Source organism: Spermophilus citellus, assembly GCF_964194105.1.
Source record: "Spermophilus citellus genome assembly, chromosome: 1".
NCBI classification, from domain to species: Eukaryota; Metazoa; Chordata; class Mammalia; order Rodentia; family Sciuridae; genus Spermophilus; species Spermophilus citellus.
In genome coordinates, this window is record NC_138182.1 from 75793224 (window position 1) to 75812004 (window position 18781).

Sequence of the window (18781 nt, forward strand, 5' to 3'; positions counted from 1 at the left end):
CTAACCAAACAATTTCTTTTTCAGGTCAAATCACTGGAGAAACAAGCCAGAAAACACTATGGATTCTTCCACATGAACAATTTATAGATGAATGAGTAATCATAACACTCTGTGTCCCAGGGCAACATTTTCTGCAGTTAAAAGTGGTTATCTAGATCATAAACTTAAGTTTCCAAATTAAATCTAGGTGTTACCTACTACTGGGTGTGGTGGTGGTCTTACTGGCTGATTTTGAAAAATATTATGGTACATACGCTCACAAACTCAAACTTCCTTACTGAAACCACTAGAAGACTATGATCATCCTCTCTGTCATGAAATTTTAGACTGAAGAAATTTTCTGCATTGGGGTGGAGGCAAGCTCAATAGTATAGGCCTTGGGCTGGGGATGTGGCTCAAGCGGTAGCGCGCTCGCCTGGCATGTGTGCGGCCCGGGTTCAATCCTCAGCACCACATACAAACAAAGATGTTGTGTGTGCCGAAAACTAAAAAAGAAATATTAAAATAAAAAAAAAAAATAGTATAGGGCTTATCTGGTGTGCGCAAAGTCCTGGATTCAATCATCTGCACCAAAATAAAGCAGATGATTTAACTCAGGGCATGCATTTAACTGAGGGCTATGAGCAAAGGTGTGTAGTGAATTATGTAATGCTTAGATTTCAGTTGACTGGTAAGGTTTCTTTCATACCTTGAGGGAAAATTAGGGTTAGGAATCCCAGTTGTGTTCTGTAAGGAGCATAATCTGCCATTCAGAATGTGGATTTCATCAGTGAGCCTTTGTTTAACTTTACTTATTAAGATTTGACACCTGTAGTTATATATTTTTAAAGTTTAAAATTTTAGGAGTTTATGTTAATTTCATCAGTATTGAGCATTTTCAAAATTCTTCATCTTGTTATTTCATGAATTGGATTTTTGTCATCCTGCTCTTTCTCTATATTTTGCTGATTGCTCTCCTTGAGCGTTTTTGCTTCTCCCAGTTTATATGCCAAACAGTTTCTCTTTTCTAAGTGCTTTCTTAGTCATTTGATTGTTCTGAACCTTGCTAGCACTGACATGTTAACATCCATGACCAAGTGTATATATAGCTCCTTGTATAAAGGTGATATATAAACTAGTACTCAAAAGGTAACACCTGAACTTCAAATTGAAGCAACCTGATCATCATACCAAATCAGATTCTACCAATTTAGAATATCAAGATGAAGCTAGGCACAGTGGTGCACACCTGTAATCCCAATAGCTCAGGAGGATTGTGAGTTCAAAGCCAGCCTCAGTAACTTAGCAAGGCTAAATAAAATATATAAATGGGCTGGGAGGTCTCATTAGTGCCCCTGGGTTCAATCCATGGTACTCCCCATAATTAAAAAAAATGGGATTAGGGTAAAAATAGATAAATAAATTTGTTCCTGAACTGAAAACTAGCTCCCTATCATTATTGTTCAACATTTGTAAATTCACTCTCTTGGGTACTAGGTATTGCAGAGAATGTGTGATATACTTTCTACTGCAGTCACTAGTAAAACAGGTCTTAAAGTAACCCAGTTACCTTTGTCCTTCCCTCTATATACACTGGAAAATAATGTCACAGAGGAAAATGATGCTTTTTTTTTTTTAAGTTAGGGTAATAAAGTAAAAAAAAAAAAAAATCTTTTGTTTTTTTAGTGAAACATGGCAAAAGTGATGCATTCCATTTGTTGTGGTTATCTAGTCCTGAGAGTGCCCATTATTGTACATAGTTGAAATATACAAGGACATTACTTTGGCCATGTAAGTCTTAATAGCAGCATTATCAAAGGATTGCTACCTCACTAGAGAACTTGCTTATGAGCAATAAATAGCTTTCCAGGGAATTTTTAGTTGATTGAAGTCCTCTTCATTATGCAGAACTTCAGCATTTAATTATTTTTACTTACCCACAAACACAAGTGGGCTTTTTGTCCATCTATTGAAAAACTATGGGTTAGAGCAAAATAGCTGCGTTAAATTGTGTGGGTTCATATTCTGTTTCTACTAAATGTACAACTCACTATCACATCTGGGGAAAGCTGTTAGTACATTAAGTTTCATGTTTTGGTCAAATTAACTTGTCCACATTCCTAGTCGAGTTTTGCCTGTTGACTTTACTAAGCAAACTCTAGAGGAACTATACAGATTTCCTACTTCGTTTGCAGGTTAGACAGCCCTATCTCCTTGATGAAACGGATCAGTTTGTAATGTTTTCCTATAAGGCTGTTCAACTTAGGGATAACTTTGAGGCAAATTTTACTTCGAGATTCTTTTATGTCATTGATTATTAATCCCTTATTGTACCTGCACCATTACTAACATAGACCTCCTAATTTCCCCCCAGAAAGCTTTGAAATCAGAATACTAGAATGCTGAGGTGAAAAGGTTCAATCCCAGCCATCAGTTAGCTAGAAAATCATATTTAGTATCCACCTTGTTTTGAAGTCCTGAGACTTTATATATTTAAGATATAAAGGAGGGGCTGGGGCTATGTAGCTCAGAGGCAAAGCGCTTGACTTGCACTGGGTTCAATTGTCAGCACCACATAAAAATAAAAAAGATATTGTGTCCATATACAACTAAGAAATAGGAAAACAGCCCAATATCATGTTTTATTGAGGAAAAAGAAAAAAGTAGTTTTAGGATATAAACTCAATGATTTTCTGAAATATTTACACAACGTGTACTGTGTGAAACTTTTATTTCACATAATGAGAAACTAATGAACTCAACAATTGCTTGAAGAGGTCATGAGGTCTGTGGCAGTCCCTTCCTGCAAGGGACAATGTGGCATCCAATAATGTAGTAGCATAACAAGGCTCACCTGAGACCCAATGCCAATCTTCCTAGTCATGTTCAAAAAGGGCACAGGAAATGGCTTTTCAAAATTACTTGATAGAAGTTCACATTTTATGCTCATAGGCCTCACAAAGTCTTGGTTTAAATTCTTACTGCATTTGAAAGGTTAAGCAAGCACTGCACCTTTACAAAAGTATTGTCACCTCCATCCTTTCTGATGGGGGAACCTCTATATTAATTACCCCATTACCACATTATATCAGTCATCCTTCACAGCCAGAAAATTCACTTTATTCAGTGCTTGGATGATTTGAATACAGATGCCTCCTTTTCTGTAAGTAAATGTTTTGCATCTATTTTTTTTCCTTAACACAGAGATTCACCAAGGACAGTAGAAAACTGAGTCAAAAAAGTCTTGTTCTTTAATTTTCTTAAATAATCCTCATGTATCTTTCCACATTGTGGAAAAAAAGAAATATGCAGTCTGGATATAATGCTAAGATTGCAGAATACTGGCACACATCTGTATTTTATATGTATTATAGTCTGACACTAACAGATGACAAGCTTACATTGCAAGAAGTTTACAGATTAAAGTTTACATTTGAAAGTTTTAGATGTGCCAGAATTCCAAACTGCTCCAAAAAGAGTACATAGGACTAGGTCTGAAAGTAACTCCATCCCAGTTCTGTTTGGTCACTGCAGCTGCACTCTGTATGCACCTATCAGCAGCTTAACCTAGGGAAAGGAAAAATGCATGCATTAGTATAGAACTACAATTTCCCTTTCTCACAAGAAAGAACAACATTGCCAAGACTTAAGTCATTGCTATTTTAATAAAAAAAATTCCAAGTGTTTATAATTTGTTTGTTACTTCATTATATTATCAGATCTGTTTTAATCCAGCTTCCTTTCACATGGAGAGGTGATGGTCTAGACATAACAATGGCAATACAGTACCAATGCCTAAAACAGGGTTTACAACTGCTAGACAGAGATGTTCTCAGATTTAACCTTCATCCCATTCCTGCCACATTGTCTTACAAATTTTTCAAGTCAGACCCCCATGCATCCAGTACTCTTAACCATAAGGAGTACTCCTCTCCACGATAGGCACACTGAAATTTCCAGAGACTAAGATAATTTTTTTTCTAAATGATCACCAAATATCATGGGACAGCAACCTGAGTAGTAATGCTAAACATGAAACAAGGACTCTTACCTTGGCAGAGGGTGCTTCTGTCAACCTTATAAAGAGCTTATTGGGGCCTGCAACAGGGCTGAAGGAGTAAACAAAATGACTATCCTAGAGTAGGAGACAAGGAAACAAAGTTAGCATTTTTTCAGACAAACTTCAACATCTATAGATTATAACTTTAGTACTAGGGATTCTCACAATGGTTAGATAAGCACTCTACTGCTCAGCTACACCCCCAACCCTTCTGTATTTCAATTTTGAAACAGGGTCTCACTAAGTAGCCCAGACTGGCCTCGAATTTGTAATCCTCATCCCTCGGCTTCTCCATTCCAATGGAGTCAAAGAGAATCATGTATAAATCAGTGTGCTACAATTTCTTTTCCTTTGATTTAAAAAGATACAAATCATAGAAACAATATCCAGAAAACATGTCTCATTCAGCCCAAGGAAGTGGCAAAAGAAGTATATAAAGATTCTTCAAGATCTTTTACTTATGATGTCCAAAAATTTATAGCCACTGAAAGATTATGACTAAAATGAGCATAAATACAACTAGTATATACAACGGTTGTATTTAGGAATTTGAGGCATTAAAGTTTCCTAAATTTTAAGTAAATATTTTTTTGGAATTATGAAGGTAAGAGATCTGATATTCGAAATTGGTACTTTATGGTATTCTTATGTCCTAAGAATTTACATTCAGAATAATATTGGTTCTAAGACAATATGGTAACATTGACAAAAATTTAGGATGAGTATGTGAATTTGCTCATTCCCAACAAGTGGCATATAGATAATTTAAGTAATATGAGCTTTTGGTTAGAAGAACTTTCAGTATTGGACTATAGAAATTCTTACCAGAAAAACAGGAAGTTGAAATTTATCATTTAAAACTACAGCTTGTACACTGCATGGTCCACAGAGCCGAGCAATAACTTCTTTACCCAAAAAGTTTGCATGAAAAATAAAGAGGAGGATGCCAGAGCCTGAGGGAGGGAAGGACAAGGGAGTTAACTTCCAGACCCTGAGGCAAGGCACCCCTGCAAGATGGGAGTCTCAATGAGACTCCACCCAAAATTTATGGAAGACCCTCACTCTTCTACTTGTCTTTTCAAGCTACTGGAAGTATGACACAGATCTAGCTCTCTAGCTTCATAATGAAACTTTCCCTTGCCTAAAGCACAGAGGATCAAAGGCCTGCAGAGAACGTAGGGGCAGTCTTTATTTTTTTATTTTTAGCACCACTATCAAGTAGCAAACAGGATGTGAGGTTGTTTTTGTAACTTTGGGGCAGGGAGCACAGACAGCCCTCACTAGGGCCTGCAGTGAATTACTGGCAGAAGAATCTCATTTTGTTTTTGCCAAACAAAATGACTACATAAGTGTCTTAGAGGAGTGTTGTTCATTAATTCTACTGAGGTAAGAGTTGTTTCAATAAAAAAATCAAACTAATTGTAGCTCTTAAGAAGCCATGGTTGGTCTATCTAAATAAACTCATCTACATTATAGATATCTAAAACTTTTAATGTGCTTACAAATCACAAGACTGACAGAAGGGCCAGTCTGGGCCTGTGAGCCTACTGCTTGTCTTTAGACCACATTCAAGGATCAGGGTTTAGAAAAGTCTATCAGGGTATTAATTTAAGGATGACAGAGCATCTTTGTCTATAGGATTTCAGATGAATAATAAGAATTTCATAGGATTCAGACATTGTAAACTTGCAGCAATTAACAAAACAAAAACAAACTTGGTAGGCCCATCAGTCTAGTCATGTCAGTTCCACCAAATAGCCCATCCCAATAATGTCTGGGTGAATAGTGAAAACTACAAAGTATGACTTCAATGCTGAGTTCACTGAACACTAACGTTATAACTGGCTATCTTTAATTGGTGTAACTGGACTTAATTTTCTTTAATTTTTCACTGATGAATACACACTTTTTAAATAGAGGTTGGAGACTTAACAAAAAGCCAGAGCCCTGCTTCTTATCTATAGTCAAGAGACAGCGTTATCTGTACCTTCTGTATGCAGCCTCTTTGTCCTAAAGAAGGGTCATGGTCTTCCTAAACAGGAGCTTTTAAGCAGTGGCTAGAAAGCAGGGCTGTAACTTATATTTCTGTTTACTAAAATTTACGGGGAAAGACTTTTCTTTTTAAAGGGGCAAAAATTATTAGTAGTAACAATTCTAGCTTAGAATATTTAAACTATTTTTAGTAATGCTCTAAAAACAGTTATGATTATTAAGACTCAACTCCCATACACTTTAAACAGGGTTAACAGTATTCTAAGGACCCTTCAACATTGCCTGGGATTGTGGCTCAGTGGGGTCTCTTTTCTGCCACAGCAGCTCTGCTGCTGATTTTATTTTACATAATTATTATATATAATGGCACTTCCTTCAGGTTTTGTTCAAAGAAAGAGTTGTGAAAATCGGTTGATAATTGTGGCACTTCAAACTGAAAGAAGCATGAGGATAAGTATAGGTTTACCTTCTGGTATGTTTTGTGGAGGTTTATAATTGAAATCTGTTGAGAAATCTGGCCCCTCACAGAGTCGATGGCATGCTATTGGGAATACAGGTTCCAGTAGAGCAAGACGAGCTTCAAAGTAATCCTTGATTGTCTCTTCTGCCACTCTTGAAAGCCTAGTAAGAGGACAGGACTAGAGCTGTTAATGTAGATGAGTTTAAATATTGCATTGTACTGCATAAACAAGAATGTTAATGAACTTTTAAAAAATGTTTAGTGGAACATTAGCTAGTTTAATTTGATAATTACACATAGTATACATGTATCAAATTATTACAAAGGCATCCCATAATTTGTACAATTAAAATTTCAGAATATATATATCAACATAGAAAAGAACAAGACAATTTATAATTTAGAACAACAATCTGCCTGCCCAGATTGAACGTTTTATTTTTGAAAGAACTGCAACTGGATCTTCATCTTGCTCCTCTGCTCTTTTCCTCTTGCACTGGGTACTGACATAATGTACTGTGAATCCGTCTCACTGGAATTTAAGTTCCAAGATGGGAATTGTTTTCCCTACTGCTGCCTCTATATTCCTGGTACAAAGAAAGACTGTGCTTAAATAAATACTTGCCTAATGACAAATGAAAAATCAAAATTGAGAGCCCCTCAATCCTGGAAAACAGGAACACTGGCCAGTGGCTGGATCCTTGCAGCTATCCCATGTGGACAGAAGAGATGAACTGGCTTTCTGGGATTCCCAGCAGCCATATAAGGCACGCTGTGGAGCAGGCAGTTGGAGATGCCAGCATAGGGCCTTTTTGGCCTTTGCTTTCTTGTCTAAGATGTATTTTCTGTTTAGAACACAGATGCTATGTCTGGAATTACAGCAGCCCTCTTGCAGAGACCAAGAACCTAGTGATTTCTTAATATAGTGAGATCAGGTGGTGAGAAGAATGGCTCATCCTCCTGGGGCTGCCTACCCTAAGATACTTCTTGTATGGAAAATAAGCACTTTACTTTCTGCAGTTATTAGCTTCTATTTCTAGAATTTCTGGCAAGTCTTAACAAAAGAATTTTTGTTTTTTGTTGTTTTTGCAGTGCCTGGGATGGAACCCAGGGTACTTGCACATGCTTGGCAGGAGCTCAACGCACGCCCAGCGCATCTTGGAGGGGTTACACACCCCCAGCCCACCAAGAAAATTCTTAAGTGATTAAAAAAAAATTGCATTATAAAGTATGAACTTTGAATAAAATAAAATTTAGAATTTGGGGGCTGGGGTTATGGCTCAGCGGTAGAGCACTCACCTCGCATGTGCAAGGCCCTGGGTTTGATCCTCAGCACCACATAAAAATAAATAACAGTTACTGTATACAACTACAAAAAAAATAAATATTAAAAAAAATTTAGAATTCACTTGGTAGGGAATGAATCTGAATCTAACTGGTACACAGACCACAGAATATTAATCAAAATGAGCCACGTAAAGACATGGAAGAAATTATACATTTCTCACAGAAATCTGAAAAAGGCTAGGTAATATGTGATTCCATCTACTGTAAGCAAACTAGGGGAACAGTTCAAGATCAGTTCTTGCCAGAGGTTTGGGGAAGGGAAATAAAGAGGTGAAAACAGGAATTTTAGGTCAGTGAAACTACTCTGTATCATACTACAATATGGTGGAGACATCTGTCTAAACCCCATAGAGTGTATAATACCAAGACTGAACCCTAATGTAAACTGAACTCTGAATGATAAATAATAAAATAGTGACATGAATACATGGATTTTAACAAATGTGCCACTCTAATGGGGATGGTGATAGGTGGGAGGCTGTGGAAATAGCAGGGAAGCAATAAACCTAAAATTGCTTTAAAAAATAATTTTGAGAAAATGTCAGCCAAATTAAGTTCATACTTAAGATTTTAAGGCAATACTCTCAGATATGCCAATGTTATGTTCAAATTTTCTAAGACTTTCATAATTCATCTACTTATAAAAGAAACCCATTGGGACACATACTTAACCTTTTTCTAAGCAGTTGTCTCACATTCAATTATGAAGTGTCCAAATAGTTACATAATACTATGAGACTTAACCATGGTACCATCACTTCATACTTACGTCTCTAAATGGCTCTTCAGCAAGTCATACACAAGCACATTGTTACACTGCTTTGCAAAATGCAGCGCACTATTTTGGTGCTTTGACAAAATATTGCAGTCAGCTCCACATTCAATTACAAGCCGTACAATGTCTGAATTTCCTCTTTTACAGGCCTATGTCAGGAAAAGAGTAATAATTTACCCACTTGTAAACTGTAACTACAAATTAGTGTCAGTCTCTCTTTCACACATGCTTAGGAGTTCTTTGGGAAAAGGGCAGGGCATGATGGAGAAGGGGCAAGACAACAGGGGACCAGGTCTCAGCAAGTGTTAGCAACTTGTGCAGCATACTGCATGCACCACTAGGCCTCCCTGACAAGGCACACACTCACCAGGGTGTACTTGTCTGCCAACACTTTGCCCAGGCTCTCCAGACTCCCACCTACCATCCTCCTTTCACTCCCCTGGTCTTTCCTACACTTTGGCTTTTCTTATATTTCTATCTCTTATTTTCAACCTGTGGCTAGGCTACAGTTACTGTCACTAAGAATGATTACTCACACATATGAATCTCTACCCACACCTCTCTCCTAGGCTGTGGGTTCCTCATCCTAAGTGAAACGCCTGCCCTATCTCCTGCTTGCCTCTGTGCTGCTTACATTCCCAACTTAGAACAAGGCCTCACCTGTTACCATAATCTGTGAATCCTATAAAGTTGTAGAACTAATCTACTTTTTACCCCTGTCACTATTTAGGTATAGACCGCCATTTTTTCACTTAATTTTAGAAGCCTGCCTAAAAACTGCCAGTCTTTTCAGCAATCCATTCTCCCTCATCACTAAGGACTATTAAAATATCCAATTGATCCTTTAATCTGATGATCTCTTTCTCCATCTACCTTTCAGTAGCTCCAAAGTCCCCTCAAGATTCATTCCCAGTTCCTCCTCAAGCTGTATTAAGTGCTGGTGTCCACTCCTCCTCTCCCCTCCCTGCTATGGAGGTGTCAGTGCCTGCTGTTCAGATGCACTCAGTGGTTTGTCAATGAGATGATTCTTTGAGGTACCATCTCTGGTTTACATGTATGGCAATAACATACATAAAGGAAGAATAAAAACTCAAAAGCTCAGGCTGTTGAACAAAATGACATTTTCATGAACCAAAAATGAAAAAGAAACAAAAACCCTACAAAGTTTAGACCCCAACTGTGGTCAAAGATCAGAAAGGGCTAGTAGCCTGTGTCCTTAGAGCAGCAGGCTCAGAACAAAACTCAGTGCCAGGCCTGCTGCAGAGCCAGGAGTCCACTGTGATCTGGTCATACTTGACAAGTTTAGAACCAGGTGTCAGATCCCTCCTTGGGTCACAACTTACATAAAGTTGCATCTCCCAGTTAGGAGATGGGAAGACAAGAGCCATCTACAGTTTGGTGTCTGGACCTGTTATGTCCTAACACCATGCTAGGTCATGAATATGGAACTGTCAGAGAGGAATGAACCATACTGGGTTGGGCCCTGAGAGGCAAATCAAACCTGCTACATTGGGAGCAATACTGGGGGCCTCCAACCACTTGCCACTCAAAATACATCTGCAAACTGCAATTCCAAAGGAAATAGATTTATCAATACGAAATAATAGCAAGCCGACAGCACATCATGCTTTCCTAGTCCCATGTCTCTGAACATTGATCCAACATGATTACTGCCATCTTGTTTGTAGTTGCCATTATGTCACTATGTGACTCCAGCACACATCTCAAACCCTACTAAATAAAGTTGGCAGGCTAGGGGTATATCTTAGTGATAGAGTACTTGCCTAGCATGTGTAAAGCCTGGGGTTCCATTCCTAGCAGGGTTTTTTTTTTTTTTAAAGCCAAGTATATGGTCTCAGCTTAACTGCCATTAAACATGTTAATAGTTTTGAGAAAGGCAAAAACTTGGCTTATCATATACACCCCTTCTTCTTGTCTTAGGGTATGGGGAATCCACCTGTCTGCTACTCAAGATATGCTTCTGCCAGAAAGTCCCCAATAAATTACCCTTTATGCCATTCAGGACCTGTATGACTCTTCAGCTCCTTTTACTTTTGGCAGAGAATTCTCATACAATGGGACTGTAGTATTTCTAAAACAACTGCAGTCCTCCTATTTTTTTCAGTTTCCACTGATGCACTCCTGTTATTTTATATCCTTTCACACAGCTTTATGCTTATCACATCTACCCTAAGATTCACCCTGGGTCCACAAGGCCAAGCTTGGGAGCACTTTCCTATGTTTGCTCCAATCACATTACTAACCACGCCACACTCTGCTGCTCTGCTGGGCCACTTCTAGTCATCTGTAAGCTGCTAGAGTCCAGGAACTATTCTGTACCCATGTTCTCCCCGTCCCCAGCACAGGGTCTGACAGTGGTAGGCACCAACATGAATACCCGCAGAGACTGAGGAACTTACTTTCATGAGTGCTGTCTCACCATTGCTCTGCTGGACATTTACAAAAGCTCCAGCTTCCAAAAGAATAGCCACTGTGGTTAAAAAGTTCTATTTTTAAAAAAAAAAAAAAAGGTTTAATTTCCAAAATTCTTTACACAGTTTTTAGAAATTATGAAATATTAAGTCATCAGGAAAACCACTGGGCAGATTTCATCCCAAGTGTTGGGTGGCTACTACTTTGCGGTGTTTCTTCACCGCAAAGGCCCACAGCAGCATAGTGTTGAATGTTGAGGGTGGCGCCTGCTTAGGCACCTGCTCATAATCATGTGCTTCCTATGCCAGCAAGTGCTATCTGACGTTTAGTCATTGGTTTCTATATAAGAAACTCTGCAGGGGCTGGTGTTGTGGCTCAGCGGTAGAGCGCTCGCCTCACACATGCGAGACCCTGGGTTAGATCCTCGGTACCACATAAAAATAAATAAGTGAAATAAACATAGTGTCCAACTACAACTAAAAAATAAATGTTTTTTTTTTTTTAAAAAGAACCTCTGCATATAAATCCTTTAAAAAGTTAATACACGAGAACATTTTAATTAATAGCCAAAAGTAGAACTTAATTTCAGTTTGAAAAATAATGTTGAAATCAGTACTGGTACTTTAGAAGCCAAGTTTAATATAAATTACTTCTAGCTAGATAAATCACATTTTGAAAATTTAATTACTAAGTACTAGTGATAACAAAATCCATTCATAATATATCACAGGTCAACTGAAATATCAAAGTATAAGGTTATGTTATCATATAACCATTATATTTATTTCACTACAGAAACAGACTGAATCCCTGATAGAGTGAAGTTACAAACCTTCTCAGCGGCATGGATGAGGGCTGTGGTTCCATTCTTCTGTCGTCCGTTCACTTTTGCACCTTTGGTGATAAGAAGTCTTAAGAGGTCATCCTGCCCGCCTGCTGCAGCAAGCATCACCAGTGTCATCCCACTGGAATCCTTTGTTGGTTTATTAACAAAAAAGCTTATTAGTCTTTAATCAGAAAATTTCTGGTACCAAGTCTCTTCACTCAAGATGTTTCAATGTGAAATCACTAAAGGTACTGATTTAAAGCATCTATTTTTCACCACAATATGCTAAAAAATAATTAGAAACCATAACGTTTAGAACTATTTTTACACATGACTGTTGGCATAATTTTTAAAACTTTACAACATTAGTGTATTAAATTCTAAAAATACATCAACAACAGTTTGCATGATATAAAAATGAATGGTGAATTATTTTGGGGCAGATGGATCAAATTCTCTACCTAGAAAATCCAAAGCAAGTAACTTTAAGTATATAAATGAAGAGTCAAATGTACAAAGTTACTGTATTCATAGATGGAAGACTCAAGATACAAATAAAAAACAGTTCTCTGCCAAATTAATCTACATATTTTATGCAGTTTTAATCAAAATTCTAACATTTTTTCCCAAAGTATTATCCCAAAGGATTAAACCTTAAAAATATACAACAAAAGCAAAAACAAAACAGAAGATATCATCTTTTCAATGTAAGACTAGACGCTGACAGATGTGACTATCCTAAAGTAAGAATTCTTTAAGCAATATAAGACTTCAAACAGAAAAAACTAAGAAGAAAGGGCTGATACGCTTCTACATAAAAAACACATATACACTAGTGTGAAAAAAACCCCAGCAACAAAGAAAAGATGGGCAACTGCTATAAAGGGGCCACTACCAAAAGGACACACACAATGGCCACATGAAAACAGTACTTTTTCCTTTTTCACAGAGGCAGAGGGTAAGCCAGAGTGAAGCCCAGACAGAACAAAACCAAAAGAAATCGTCATTTTGAGAGATTGGATTTACAAGTTCTATATGTTTATACAGCTCTATACAATATATGAATTTTACAAAATGAATATGCATTACTTTTGTTATTAAGAAAAAAACTGGGTGAGGTCGTTGTAAGCACTAGTAGAGGTGTGGGTTGAAACAGGGTTTGGGGCGTGTTTAGTGGAAAACTCATTGGGGGCCAGATTTGTTTGTGTTCTTTCTCTGTACTCAAGCAGCAGTGAAAAACATGAGTCCCTTAAGGTCAAAACAAAAGCACAGAAGAAGCGGGTCAGATGCCAGAGAAAATAGAAATCACCTGGAATAAAATGATGCTGAGAACTGCTGGCTTATGCACCACTAGTGAGACACGACACCCCAAAAGGGAGTGCTATGCCAAGATCAAGATTTCTCTGAAAGTCTGTGACTCTGCAGACCGCCTCCGTGGTACTTTGATCCATGAAATATGCCATGTAGCTTCCTGGCTGCTTGATGGTGTCCGAGATTCTCATGGTGATGCATGGAAGTATTATGCGAGAAAATCCAATGTGGTGCACCCCGAGCTGCCCAGGGTCACTCGGTGCCATAACTATACAATTAACTACAAGATTAATTATGAATGTACTCAGTGCAAAACCAGGGTTGGCCGCTACACCAAATTGTTGAACACAGAACGCTTTATCTGTGCCAGATGCAGAGGGCCTCTGGTCATGCTGCCATTAACTCGTAAAGATGGAACCCCCATTGAGCCCAATGTGAGACCATTTGCCAAATATGTGCAGGAGAATTACCGAGTGGTGTTTCAAGGGACAGCTGGGATCAGCCATGGGGATGTGATGAGAAAGCTCAGCAAGGATTATGTTGCCAGTAAATAAAAGAAGAATCCTTAGAGTATGTTTATATGAGCTGAATCCTTTACTGATGAAAAGTTTTAGAAAAAAGTCTCTATTATTGTGAAGTTATGAATATTAGAGTTTAAATACATGTTTTAAGATTCTTGTTATTCATGATTATTGTTCTTAACTAAGGGCTCTATTGCTAGTCATTTTGTCCAGGACCATACCCTGAAACACTCCGGATCCACCTTGGGTGTTATTTTGAAAGCAAGTTTAAAATGTAGAAGAAAATAGAGAAGAAAAATGAGTTTTTGAGAGTGGCAGGTTGAGAGAATGAAAAGGATACTGGGAAGAGAACAGTTTTAAAAGCAGCAGTTTACACAGGACTGTTGTCAGATGTAACCTGCTAAACCCACCTAGACAGAAAAGACAAACAAGTTGTGTGAATTCAATTGCTGATGACACTGAGTGAAGCTGTCAAGCTATATAATTATTCAACAAATAAAATGTTTTTGCATCTCAAAAAAAGGATAAAAACTAATATCAAATTTTTGTTTGTTTTTTGGCAAGAAGGATTGAACTCAGGGGAACTTTCCACTGAGCTACATCCCCAGCCCTTATTAAATTTACAGACAAGGTGTCAACTAAATTGCTGAGGCTGGCCTCAAACTTACAATCCTCCTACCTCGCCTTCCAAGTCAATAGAATTACAGACATGTACCACTCAAATATCAATTTATATCAAAAGAGCTATTTTCCATGTTCCTTGAGATTTTTCAAAGACATATTACCTCTTGGTCCAGGTTGTACTCTTCATTTGAGTTAAGTGCAACCTTTACAGTAATATAATCCCCATTTTTCACAGCATCCCTCAACAAGTCTAAAATGAAAGAAAAGGTGAATTAGATTTTTATATATATATATATATATATATATATATTTGTGAAAGGGAACTGAATAATTCCAAAACCACTCACTACTTGGAATTGTATCTGTTGTGACAAAAGTCTCATCTTCTCCATCAAGATGCTTTTGAAAATCTTCTAATTTCATCCATTCCAGCTGCAGGTCCATGCCCAAACTCAAAATCTGTTGCCTACCATCTGGAATATACAAGGGCCTTCCTTATTCACATACACTTTTCTGAAGTATTATAAAAACCCACAATGTTTTGTGGTGTTTTAACCAAAACTTTATGTATATTTTTAACATAGGTTAATAAATAATTCCATCTTTAACTGATAAAATTCCTGACTCTTGAGGAATTTTATAATAAAAACCATCTACATTTAGGTATTCCAAAGATATAAAGGTAAATGGGTAACTTGTAACTGTAAAACGGTGAAATATGAAATTTTTTAAAACATTTATTCTTAAGTTTTAGGTGGACACAATATCTTTATTTTACATTATGTGGTGCTGAGGATTGAATCCAGTGCTTCATGCATGCTAGGCGAGCACTCTACCACTGAGCCACTACCCCAGCCCCATGAAATATGAATTTTAAGTACAGGATTAAGTGGCTCAAAGGAAGGAGCAATCATGAAAATTTAGTAAGAGAACAATGAGTAATTCTATCCAACATGATATTTTTTTTTAAAGAGAGAGAGAGAGAGAGAGAGAGAGAGAGAGGAGAATGAGAATTTTAATATTTATTTTTCAGCGGACACAACCTCTTTGTTGGTATGTGGTGCTGAGGATCGAACAGGGGCCGCACGCATGCCAGGCGGGTGCGCCACCGCCTGAGCCACATCCCCAGCCCAACAACATGATATTTTCTGTCTTTAGCCATTCTTAGATATATGTTGCTTCCAACCATTTACACAGGTAAAGTAATTCTAAATGTGTAAACAAGATCTGCATGTAAACAAAAATCATTGCCTATGATCCTTCTAGTATTTTTTTTTTTCCCCTCTGTGATACTGGGATTTGAACCCAGGGCCTCATAACATGCTAGACAAGTGTTCTATCACTGATCTATACCTGCAGCTGTGCTATGATCATCTTAATCTCCTCGTGCTGCTGATTTCCTCCCTAATGTTGCAAATCTGCAGGCACATTAACACTGGGAATGGATATGTTGATCCCTCATTACCCATGCAACACCATCACTGAGATCTCAGCATAGTTCATTTAGAGTAATTCCAAATGACTAAAAATAAACGTTTGATGAGTTAAAAAATCTTCACCTAACACTAATTCTTCAAACTATACAGATGTTAGGCAGATGTCAACTTCTCTCTGCTAACTCTGAGAACATGACATTACAGAAATAGCACAGAATTGGCACTACATACTCTGGCTCTGTATCCCAAGTGCCGATGAGTTGTGTGGCTTTAAAGAAGTACCCGACTTTCTGAATAACAACAGTAAAAAAAGCTAACACTCATAAGGAGCATTAATTTATTCATAAGAACCTATTTATTCCAAACCCAATAACCTGTTAAAGGACCCAATAATAAAGATGAGAGAGGGGCTGGGGATGCTCTCAGTGGTGAATAGATTTTATAGTCAACTTTATCACTCTTCTTTTATAAATTTTTTGTCTTAAACATTTCTCTACACCAAGGGTCACAAAGTTATTGCCCTTCTTAATCATCTAAATACCTAATATCTAAATATTATCTGTATAGTCAAGGCTTCATTCCATCAAGATTTCATGTTCATCCATGGGGTTTTGTTTGCATGAGTAACCAATTATTCTGACAAAATAACAGAGCTTTTTTTTTTTTTTTTTTCCTGCATGGTAACCCTTCCACGTAAGACCAGTAAAGCCCTTGAATATAAACCCATAAAATAAAAATTATCTCATATTAATAATTATGACTATTCAGTCTATTTTTTTCTTGGGTCAGTTTTGTTAAACTATAATTTTCCAGGAAATTTCCCATGTCATTCAGCTTTCAAATCTACCCTAAGAAACTGCACATAGAATCCCTTTCTTTTTTTTTAAATATTTATTTTTTAGCTTTAGGTGGACACAATATCTTTATTTTATTTTAATGTGGTGCTGAGGATCAAACCCAGTGCCTCATACATGCCAGGTGAGCACGCTACTACTTGAGCCATATCCCCAGCCCCAAATCTCTTTATCTTTTAATCTGTACATAATCTGTAACTTTTTTTCACTTGAAACATTATGATTTCATTCCTTTCTTTTACCCTTTTCAACAATATCAGAGGCTTGTCTTTTCAAGGAACCAATTTTTAAATTTATTGATGTTCCCCACTGTTTTTGTTTTGTTTTGTTTGGGCAATTCTAAGAACTAAACCAAGAGGCACTTTACTACTGAGCTAAAAACATTCCAAGCCCATTTTTATTTTTATTTTGAGACAGTGTCTCACTAAGTTACCCAGGCTGGCCTCAAACTTGTGATCCTCCTGCCTTGGGCTCTCAAGTAACTGGGTTTATGGGAGTGCTCTCAGACAGCTTGCATCTGCTCTTTATTGCTTGGTGTCCCAACAGTAGTGCTATCTCTAGCATTTGCGCTCTGAGCAACCATCTTCCTCCACCTTGCCTACTGGTCCTGGAAATTAACCCAATTTCCTATAAGCTCAGCAATGCATCCAGAAATATGTTTTACATAGTATCTAAGATCTAGTTGCTTTGCACTAAAAGAGGATCTCCCAGAATATCTTGTCTGTCATGCATTCAAATTATTATTGTCAGCTGAAATCCCAGCTACTCAAGAGGCTGAGGCAGGATGATCCAATAATTTGAGGTCCATCTGGTAGCTTAGTGAGGCCCTGTCTCAAATAAAAAATAGGACTGGGTATAGCTCAGAGGTAGAGAACCCCTGAGTTAAATCCGTAGCACAACAAAAAATAATAAAATAAAAAATTCTCAATCTACTTATCAAGACTTACAAATGATAACCTCCTACTTATGAGATTAAACTTCCTTATGCACACGGTAGGCAAGTGCTCTACTCCTGAGCTACATTCCCAGCCCCTTTTACTTTTTATTTTGAGAAAAGCCAGACTTAAGGTTGCAATCCTCCTGCCTCAGCTTGAGCAGCTGGTATTATATGTGTTTACCAGCACATCAAGCCAATATAATTTTATTTGGTGTTATTTACTGCAAAGTTAAAAGTTAAAAATAAATGTGTATGTGACAATTTTCAAAAAGAAATCTAACGGTGCACAACTGCGCTAGAAAATCAGAAAACTTTATAATTTCTAAATGCACTAAACGTATGAGCAGAAACTTAGAAAATATGTTACCTCATTTAAAAGTCAAAGAATGACTTGATCTTCAATATACAAAAGACTTATCCAGTGCTGCAAATAAAATCTTGTTATTTTCTGATATGAGATCAGAATTATAATCAGAAAAGAGTAAATAATACAGTACATTACCCAGAAATTCTACAAAACAATGCCAAACAAATTCACCTGAATTCTCATCCATGTGGCACATACTGTCCAAAATCTCCTGATCACCTTCTGCAGCAATGTATGCCCAAGTGTCAGTTTCATCTCTGGTATTCCTCCTCTCTTTAAGTGAATACTTGTTTTCCTTGGTTTTATGATCTTCTGTGGTTTTACAATCAAGTGGTATCTCTTCTCTTTTCCGATTATTCTCAGGAACATCATTTTTCTCTTCTGTAGTTTTTTTAAATAAATCGAATGCATTTCTGATTTCCTTAAATGCTAGTTCAAAAATTAAAACTGATGTTAAGTATGAGTCGTAAATTTCTTTTGCAATCAAAAGAAAATCTGGGTTTAGTATTAAAGAATATAAGTATTTTTTCCCCAACCTTGGGATTTTTAAATTTTTAAAATATTTTTTTATTTGTTCTTATTAGTTATAAAGTATTTTCTTAATTTTTACTAATATTTCTCTTGGTTATAAAGCAAGATCAGATTTACTATCAAAGTCACAAAGTGATTTCAACTGGTTTTTCTATTAGCAGCTTTTATCAAAAGGATGTCCAGGGTGAATAGCTGTCCAGAAGTTCAGGTATTCTGAACTATTCCCCAAAAGTTGTGACAAAGGTCTAGTCAGCTTGAGCAGCTGGTATTATGTGTTTACCACCACATCAGGCCAATATAATTTTATTTGGTGTTAAAGTTAAATGTT

General features: G+C 37.2%; 2 protein-coding genes across 4 annotated transcripts in view; one reads left to right on the forward strand and one right to left on the reverse strand.

The window, feature by feature from the left end:
- Positions 1 to 2498, forward strand: part of PSPC1 (paraspeckle component 1) — a 96071-nt gene extending 93573 nt beyond the window's left edge. For both annotated transcript variants that reach the window (XR_014021699.1, XR_014021700.1), the window contains one exon: positions 25 to 2498. The gene's annotated coding sequence lies outside the window, so the exon portion shown is untranslated. The remainder of the gene's footprint in view (positions 1 to 24) is intronic.
- A 104-nt stretch (positions 2499 to 2602) lies between these two features.
- The window catches only part of MPHOSPH8 (M-phase phosphoprotein 8), a 51401-nt gene continuing 35222 nt past the window's right edge, over positions 2603 to 18781 (reverse strand). Inside the window, exons 5-14 of one of the 2 annotated variants that reach the window (XM_081292200.1) lie at positions 18094 to 18351; positions 14676 to 14801; positions 14490 to 14578; positions 11879 to 12019; positions 11034 to 11120; positions 8608 to 8762; positions 6498 to 6652; positions 4865 to 4992; positions 4031 to 4114; positions 2603 to 3546 (exon numbers count right to left, since the gene is read on the reverse strand). In XM_081292200.1, coding sequence (XP_081148326.1) covers positions 3505 to 3546; positions 4031 to 4114; positions 4865 to 4992; positions 6498 to 6652; positions 8608 to 8762; positions 11034 to 11120; positions 11879 to 12019; positions 14490 to 14578; positions 14676 to 14801; positions 18094 to 18351 — 1265 coding nt within the window. In that variant the 3' untranslated portion in view covers positions 2603 to 3504. The remainder of the gene's footprint in view (positions 3547 to 4030; positions 4115 to 4864; positions 4993 to 6497; positions 6653 to 8607; positions 8763 to 11033; positions 11121 to 11878; positions 12020 to 14489; positions 14579 to 14675; positions 14802 to 18093; positions 18352 to 18781) is intronic. The other variant, XM_081292201.1, reaches the window with a different exon arrangement.